This window comes from Gavialis gangeticus, unplaced genomic scaffold (assembly GCF_001723915.1).
Source record: "Gavialis gangeticus isolate Ggan-Ray unplaced genomic scaffold, GavGan_comp1, whole genome shotgun sequence".
Taxonomy (NCBI): domain Eukaryota; kingdom Metazoa; phylum Chordata; order Crocodylia; family Gavialidae; genus Gavialis; species Gavialis gangeticus.
Genome location: NW_017729005.1, coordinates 11,183,466 through 11,192,712, shown reverse-complemented (window position 1 = coordinate 11,192,712; position 9,247 = coordinate 11,183,466). Strand labels below are relative to the sequence as shown.

The 9,247-nt window shown below is 40.6% G+C and overlaps 1 protein-coding gene across 2 annotated transcripts in view; it reads left to right on the top strand.

Moving 5' to 3' along the window:
• Positions 1–7,138, top strand: part of DAZL (deleted in azoospermia like) — a 24,789-nt gene extending 17,651 nt beyond the window's left edge. Inside the window, exons 8-10 of one of the 2 annotated variants that reach the window (XM_019508675.1) lie at positions 3,831–3,938; positions 4,813–4,908; positions 6,093–7,138. In XM_019508675.1, the coding sequence (XP_019364220.1) occupies positions 3,831–3,938; positions 4,813–4,908; positions 6,093–6,146 (258 nt within the window). In that variant the 3' untranslated portion in view covers positions 6,147–7,138. Of the gene's footprint in view, positions 1–3,830; positions 3,939–4,809; positions 4,909–6,092 lie in introns of both variants that reach the window. The other variant, XM_019508674.1, reaches the window with a different exon arrangement.
• The last annotated feature ends 2,109 nt before the right edge of the window (positions 7,139–9,247 follow it).

Below are 9,247 nucleotides of genomic sequence, written 5' to 3'. Positions count from 1 at the left end.
AAGGTTGGGTTTTTTGGTGGGTCTTTTTTTTGGGGGGGGGGAGGGGAAGGGGGGGAGAATGTTGTGGGTGTCTTGTGGGTTTTTTGTCTTGTTTTTATAAAGAATGTTCTCATGTTCCAAGCCAAATTGATTCCAAATTCTTGAGTCGTTCAAGAACCATATGTGGCCCTGCTACCAGCAAGCCGCCTCCACCCCCGCCTGGGGCTTCAGATGCTTCCAAATCCTTTGGCGGGTGTCCCTATGTGTGGGCCCAAGCCCAGAGGCTTGAGGTTTGGATGCCTCTGAGCTTTGCTTGCCCTTGGCTGTATGGCCACAGGAGCAAGCTAGGAAGGAGTCTCCCATTTCCGTAAAGTTGCTGTATAACTGAAATCTTCCCACTGGAAGTGAAACTGGGAAGCAGCTAATTATGTATTTACCTCAGTTAGGGTACCTACCCCCTGCCATGTTCATGGTTTTCCCTAGCCAGTAGGAACCTTGGTGATCATGGTATTTCGCCTGCCAGGTACCACAAGGTAGGTACAGACCAACCTTTTATGAATTTTTTTGTGTTCTAAGCCAAATCAGCCAAATAAATTCCAAATCTGTGTCAGTCAGGATCTGTAAGTAGCCCTACTGCCAGAAAACATCCAACCATCTGAATAAGATATGGCAGTGCCCACTGAGTGTAGTCCCCCTCAGTGCTGACTCTCTTCTCTCTTTCCCCTCACCCCCCCCCCCCCAAAGTTGTGGCGAGCCAGTATATTGCATACATCTTAACTACCTTGACTCCCACAGCTGAGGTATGCCTTTCTTTTCCACTTCCAATGTTTCCTGTTTCTTCATCAACCTTAAATGTCTGGCAAATGTAACGAAATTGGGCCCTAAACAATTTACCCAGAATCCCTCTTGGGATCCATCTCTCAGCCTGTCACATGATTAGTGTGGCCCTGCCCATCATGAGATAAAGCTGCTGTATACTTTATTTGCATATCAGTTTTTGGAGGATTCCCAGACTTGACAAGAACACCCTTTTCAAGTCATGAGTAGGGGGTCTAAATTAGCATGTTGGATCCCTGGGGGGCAGGAGATGGGGGTAAGGGTATCTGGAGTACATGCGCATACTGAGCAGTGCTGAGCTGTGGGGTCGACATGGCTTCAGATGCTGTTGGCTTTGCTGGGGTCCTGCCCAGTGCACCATAAATCATGAACCTTTTGTCTTTGGTACCTTATACATAATAGAAACTATGAATGATATTACGCCAGTATACATGATACTTAAAAGGTGTGTTTATGGAGTACCCCTGCTAAAACTTGCAGCAGTTTCAGAAAAGGAAAATGCGAATTTGTTGCTCATATCCATGTGCTTAGGGAGAGCAGGGTCTGATAGTAAGGAGAGGAGGGGGAAGGAGTTGCAGAGGGCCAAGGGCTACCTGAGGCCCCAGACTTATTTTCCTTGCTGTAGCAGTGGGAGGGGGAGCAATTCAAGGCAGACTTCCAATGATTAATTTATGCCTGGGAAACTTCATAACTTTTCTGTATATAGAAAATAATTATTGTGGGGGCTGTTTTATATCAGGGTTGACTTTTATTAATATAAATAAGGCTTTTTTGGTACCCTGAGACTTTGCGGGGGGTGCAGGAAGCCTCAGTATTGGCTCCCTTTAGGAGTAATTATTGTAATATTATTTATGGTCTTAAAACTTTAGTTCTTGGTGGGGCCCCAGTAGAATGGGAGGAAGAATAGAAGTAAAAAATTCTAAATTCAATGATGTAAGTTTACTTTTGACAAAAAGAAAATAGCAGAATCTCATGCAGCCTGATACACATGCAGTTTCTCTCTTTCAAATCATGTTTTAGGATTGATCTGTAGAATATTTTTTTGCTTCTGCCCAGTCAGAACTGGATGTGAACTTTTCTCTGGTACAGTGCTTTTACATAAGTACAGAGCGGGCAGAGTTTCAGGCACACTTCTGAAGGGAAATCTGCCTCCATTATAATAAATAAGCTGAACCAGTGTTGTCAGTCAAGGAAATGTGGAAGTAGCTAAGCCCTTGCCCTTGTATAGCAGACTCATTTAAAGCTTAATATGTTATTAAGCAGCCTATTAAATGTTTAAGAAATTAAAGCCCTCCAACAACTGGCTTGTAAGCAAATACATTCTGTAAGAGTGAATGTAGTGTAAGCTTGTCGGTGTTGGACTTGCAGAATTTCCTATCAGAAAAGCATGGTAAATGTTGTTATAAGTATTACTTGCATGCCTAATGTTTAGGACCATCTGAAATTGAAACCCTGTTTTTGGACATGAGGAGTGCAGACAAGTGCAGCTCTGAGCTCTAACTTGGTGTTCTACAAAGCATACTGAGTTGCAAGGTTACCCCAGACCAAACAGAAGTTCACTGTTGTTTCTAGGGGGAAGGGGAATCTAGCTGAGGGCCGGGAGCCTGCAGCCAGGTTCCCATAGCAACAGCCACAGCTCTTTGCTAGTCCTGTTCCCAAAATGGGAGGGGGGGGAAAGGCAGCAGAGGGAGGTTATTCTTGGGGCTCTCCAGCTAGTGCTGAAGGGTGGGGTCAGTGAATTGGAGCCCCCGATTGTTACCTCAGGTGGGGAGGGGAGAGGGGAGTCATGTTCCAATAATGCTGCCCCATCCTTCAGGGGGTCTGAAATCCCCAGACTGAACTCCCTCTGTCTTCAACCCCTGCTCCCTTTTCTGAAAACAGCAACAGGCTGACAGGCAGTACAGACGCAAATTACAGAAGACGCTACATTTGAAGTGTCTTTTGTACCTTGTACAATGAGGGGTCAGATTTTTCACTCAGTCAGCCATTTTTAAGCTGTTTGGTCATGGCTACTGACTGCTTTCTGTGGCCAGATTGGGTGAAAATTGTCACTTCTGTCTGCACCCAAATGGTGAAACCAATTTGTCTGAACTTGGAGTAAACAAGCTGGGATGACTGACCTGATGGCTGTAAAGGGGTTTGGGTTGGGTTGTTACCAAGTTACTGTTTGATATTGGTGGAAATCTCTTTAGCACTTAAGCATTCCAGAAAAGTGTTCTTGCCTCCTGGTGAGTCAGATATTCATGAGTAGGAATGTTAACTGAAAGCTTAGTGGCTCTCCAGGATTTGCATCCTTTGGTTCTTTATCTTGTGTGCTATCTGCGCAGCAGAACCTAGAAAGGTTTCTCTCTAGAAAGTCTCAAGTGCAGTCTTTTTTTCTGATAACAGTAAGGAGCAGAACCCCCTGTTCCCTTCGAGCTCTTGGACTGTTCATATGAATCTTGGCTTCTGTTTGGGTAGGAGGGTGGGAAAGAAGGTAAGATGATCCACACGGCAGATTATCCTCTACTAAGATCACCAGTTTTGGGAGATGGTGAGAGCCTCACTGTCTGCAATATAGGATGGAATGCATTGGTGTAATTCAGTACTTGCAGCTCTTAAGATGAGAGCATTCACAGAGATCCAAAGTTCATTTTAGAATTTGCAGAAGGAAAGAAATGGGTTGCATGCAGCTTCTGGACATGTGACTGTAAATTCTCTTTATATTAAGAGATTTCTGCAGAGTGTTCAGTTGATGTGTTGGACAGACATCTTATTGAGAGGGATCAGTTGATGCTACTCTGACAAAACAGTCTTAATACTGGAACAGGTGTCAGCATGTGTGGCACTTCCCCCAGTTCTTCAGAAAGTGACACCGGGGGGCGGGGGAGCTCTGCCTTCTTGGTAAGCCAGGATTGGGGATCCATATTACTGAGCTGGACAAGAAGTAGTATGTATTTGTAGGAAATACACATCCATCAACCTCTGCCCACACACTTCCACATCTTAACAGAAGCATTTGTAATATTGTGCAGGCTTATACTTCAGTGAACTACCACTGCAGTGAAGTAGATCCAGAAATTATCCCAGTAGAATGTTCTGTTCCAGAGCCTATACAGTCCTCTGGAAACAGTCCGCAAAAGGTAAGTGTTCACTTTGGAGACTTGTATTCAATATCTCAATTTGCAGGGAAGGGTATCTGGTAATCTGGAGACTTGGTTCCACATATAACACTGAACCAGTCTCGGTTTACTATGCCTCAGTTTCCCATGTGCAAGAGATGGGTGTCAACTCTCTGCAATATCAGAATGCTCTGTTTCAGTTGTGAACCATACAAGATGGACTTATGTATATAAATCAGCATTCTTTAGTTTAGTAAACAGAACTTTGTTTAGCCACCAGACTTAAAGTCCTAGGAATAACTTACAAAATGCAAGTGCAACTTCCTCTTTAAAATAATAATAATAATGCCCTGAATTCTTACTGTCCTAGCATTTGTAGAGACTACATTTTGGGCAGCCTTGCATATTGCTTTTCACTTGTTTGTAAGAAGTGTTTTAGTCTCAAATATTCTAAACAATTGAAAGGACTGTTACCTTCATTTGTGGGATTTAAGCTGTTTTCTGAGCTATTTTGATCCTATTGCCAATAAAAAATATGAAGATCTGCTTGATCCAAAATGGAGCATTCTGGTCTGTGATGTTTCAGTTGTAGAACAGGCTGCAGAGGGAATTGTCTTCAGATAGTGTTGTAAATTCACTTCCTGAGAGATGCAAAAGCAATTCACAAAGTTATTTTAGTATTTGCAGGTGGAAAGAACGCAGCTGACATGCGTATAATACCTGGATGTTTGACTGTAAATTCTGTTTACTGCAGTGTATTCAGTAAAGGCTGACAGTTGACAGTAATCCTGAACATTTGTCAGGGTTCAGTATGCAATCTGTAGAAATAACTAGCAATGAAATAAATAAGAGAAGATATTGTTGGAGACATTCCTGAAAATGCATATTTCAGAAGTCTGTGGACCGAAGCATCCAAACAATGATATCCTGTCTGTTTAACTCGGAGAACCGGCTGAGAAACACTCTTGTATCACAAGAAGACTACTTCAAGGTATGGAATAAAATTTTAGCAGTGCTGATTAGCTTAATTTTTTTCAGCTGCTAGAAACAAATGTGAAAAGCTTTGGAAATGATCAGAGAGATATTTTTTACCTCTTTAGATTGCATTGTGTTGGAGTTGACTGAAGCATATTTCCCTGAAATGCTTAAGGTGATTACACTGGATGTGGGAGGTGCCTTGCAGCATGTGTAGGTCTAGCTGAATTATTTTTAATCTAGCCAGCTCTGGTGTCATTAGCAGTGCAAAAGGTGGTAAAGAGACTATACACACTTCCCTGGCCCCTGACTACATATTTGGGTTGTTAGTCCATTTGGAAGTCTGAGTTACTGTATTCTCACTGTTGGTATTGGTAAGCAAGATTAAAGATAATATGGGTATGTCTAGATGTGCTGCTCTATCACTTTCAGCTGTGATGTAGAAATACCCTTAATGTAACTGTTAGTTGCTTTTCTTTAGGGATCTTTCATGTTGTATCCCTTTCCTGTGTACCATAACTGACCTTTGGTATTACTCCTGGCTTTGGCTTGTGGCACTGGTATTACTATGCTCTTTAGATACCACCTAGAATAAATACTGCTGAAAATTCAAATGGGCTGCACTTTTTAAAAAAATCTTATACTCCCTTAGCTAGAATGATTTATTCTAAATATGCAATAGCTTTGAGTTCTAATAGCAGCTTTTTCCAGCTGTGAAATGCATGTATTTTTGATGGTAGCTTGTATTTGGAATAAACCACCTTGTGAAACTGGTTATGGATATCACTTAATTTTTTTTCCTTTCAGCTCAAATATCTGGATAGTGATGCATGGTCACATGTATCTATTGTTTGGGAAACCTAGAGACTTTTTTCCCTTTAATTGCGTACTTTGCTTATCTGTTTTAAATTCTTTAATTGAGCATTCAGTCAGAAGATAAATATCAATTTCCTGCAGTTTTGTATAAGGTCCTTTTCAGCTTTCCTTAGAAATTCTTGACCAGACACTTCCTATGTAAATGCTTGCTTCAGTCATGTTGAATTTTTAAGCAGTCTTTAAGGAGCAAAATCTTAAAATACTGTTTCACAAAATACATTACTTTATTCTGCTAAATTTTGTATAGAATTATTTTACTACTTTAAGAGACTTGAAAATATATATTTATTTTTTTTTCATTCTCCTCCTGCTTTATCTTTACAGGAGAAGAAAGCTCATCACTTCAGAAGAAGTAGGGCAGTGCTTAAAAGTGTTTGACCAGTGAACCTGAAGACTTAGTGCTTGTACTTCATTATTTTGGGATGTTAATGAAAACTGAAGATCAATATAGCAATCTGCTGTAAAAAAAAATAATTATGTAACCTTATTGAAAAAGTTACTTCAAGTTGAAGTTAATATTTGCATGTTATCTGTTCCTAGGTTCTTTGTTCTTAATTGTAGGACTTAACAAATGTCTTCAATTTTTAGAAGTTTTCCAGGTTTTACTACTTGGGTTTGCATGTGTTTTCACTTGATGCTAGTGTGTTTAAAATTTTAATGAGGTTGTATGCGACGATTGTTCTTCATTTACTTTGTAAATGCATAGATTTTTCTTCTGAGTTTCAAGTTATGGTTGGTTTGCTGTGTTTAGTTACTGAACTGCACTTAGTTTCAAGTTACTGTTGGCACTTCGTTTTTCTTAACTTTTTGGATGTTTAAGCTGTTTTATTTTCACCAATTTTAGTTCTTGAAATTTAGAAGTTGAATAGAAATTTGCCCAAGAGGTAGAAGTTTAAAACTATATTCTTAATCAGTGGAACAGAAGACATCAAGTTACAAGCTCCAACTGAAGCCCTTTTAAATCTGTACCCAGTTGCATTGTTGGTTCTATGTAATCCAATCAAAGTGGATTACATTTTATTAGTTAAAAGTTTATAAACCTGGAATCTGAACATTTGTTATCCAGCTGGGGGTGGGGAGGGGGGCTAATTAAGATCATTCTAAAATTCTTAAATTGAATTTAAGGAAAATCTAAGGATGTAACTAGCTACACTAACTACCCAGTGGGTTACACTTTTTTACTGAGCAAATTTTAGACATAAAATTGTGGGAGAAACATTTGCTTTAAAATATGATGCTTCCTTTTTTCCCCAAATGTCATACAGTGTTTGTTAATCAAAGTATCTGTAAGGAAATATCTTTATTATAATTATGTAGATTTTAGTCTTGTATTAAGAAACCTGGACAATAAATTTTTATTTTTGACTTGGCTTCCTAAACTTCATAGTGTGGAGATGCTAACTAACAGCAGTGCACCAGGTGATGCAAATACCTTTTACTATTCAGAATGTTAAACAAAAGTATAGGCAGTCCTCAGACTTACGACACAATTGGTTCCTGAACACCGTGTCTTAAGTCGAAACATTTGTAACTGGGAACCAGTTTTCTCATAAGAAACAATGTTATAAATGGGGGATTGGTTCCTGAGCCAAGGCCCGATACCCTATTTTCACTAAAAATACCCCAGAATTTTGTACTTCATCAATTATAGATGAGTAATATAGCTACATTAATGTATTTATATTGTAAATAGCAATCATTGATTTGGAAGGACTTCTTTGAGGTGACTTTGCTGGACTCTGTGAATGGACTTTTTGAAGGGTTCTTGGCTGGGGTCTTCTCAGGAGTCTTGGCTGCAGGTTTTTCTGGAGTCTTGTCTCTTTTCATAAAGAAAAGTGTCCAAGGAAGTTTGGACAGACATTCTCCAGGGAGATGAGCAACTCGGCAAACTTGTTTGCTGGCGTGGCATCGCTTCGGATCAAGCATTGTAAAGTCAAAACTGATGTCATAGAGTTGAAACGGTGTCAGTTTAGAAACGTCGTAAGTGTGAAACATTGTAAGTCAAGGACTGCCTGTATGGCTAAAACTTAAATATGTAAAAACCAATAGCAGCCAAAGATCACTCTGAAAACTCTGATTTAGTGTGCATAATAGGGTGACTGGTGTTGCTCTAAAGTCACTTTTTTTGTTTGTTTGTTTTTTTTTTAAGACCACTACAGAAATACTAGCTTGTAAAAGGAAATGGTGGTAGCCAACACTGCTGGGGGCAGCGAAGCTTGAAGTGGGGAAGGGAACTTGAGAGCTTGGAGTCCTGAGACAGTATCCATATGCCTATGCTACTTTTCAAAGAAGTATGCCAAAAACTATTCCACTAAGCTTCCCTGTGGCAGTTTGAAAGGAAAACGCCTATGGATATCAGAGTGCAGATTACTCAGGCTTTGAAAAACTTCATGCATTGCATTGACTACATGCATCAGTGTTTGAAAAGGATAAATGGTATGACACTAGGCTGGTTAGACAGATGTGTATTCCAGGCAATGCACTGGAAAGACTGTCCCACATTGGTAGATAAAAGGTTATATGCTACCATAATTCATGCCACTTGATATGCTTTTATGAAAAATAGTTGTTAACTTTAGCTTTCAGTCAAGTGACAAGTATGGCTGTTAAAAGAAAATTACCTGGTTAGGTGGTGCTTGTTTAAGTTATGTGCAGGTATGATAATGCAGACAGTCACGTAACCAAGCACAATGAATATGGGTCATAATTCTCCATATCTTGGAATTCAGGCATCACTGCAGGATTTGAATATGCGATCCCAAGAGGATTCTGGGACTTAGATCCTGAAATGTTTAAGAGAGTTTTGCCTCAGCTTTGGCTTAGCCTTCCTACAGTCTAAGTTTGCTGAGTGAAAGCAGGCAGAAGAAGCATTTTCTAGGAGGTACCAGCAGATTTAAGAAGGTAGCAGGAGAGCCAATATGTTGGCTAGAAAACCTTATAGTGTCAAAGCCACACTACTACCAGTTTTTTTTCCCCTCTTACCTGCATCTGGGCAGGCTCTGTCTAAAGTGGGGATCACCTATTTCCACCCAGGTCTTGGTTTGACTTTGAGAACTATAACCTGCATGGTTTTTTTTTGGAGAAGCCAGGTGGGAAGACTGCTTGCAGAGGTGAATCCTGGTAAATGACCTCAGAACCCAGGGAAGGAGGCTGCAAGAGGAAGTGGTTGGCTGGATGTGAAGATGTCATTGACTAGGGCTGAGTACGGATGGTCAAAAAGCATGAGGCTCAATCTGTTCAAACTAGGTAGCTTCCTCCTAAGCTGCATAGGTTAAACTGATAACCAATTGAACTATCGTTTACTTTTTAACTGGGAGGGGAAGTGGGGAGATCTGCAATGACCCAGGCCAGTAGGTGTGGGGTGCTAGAGCACATTTCCCAGCCTGTTGGCTATTGCTAGCCCAGCTAAGTGCCCCCATACCCTGCTGTCCCCCGCAGGGGGTTAAGCATCATGTCAGGGTGCTGATCCATACTGGGGG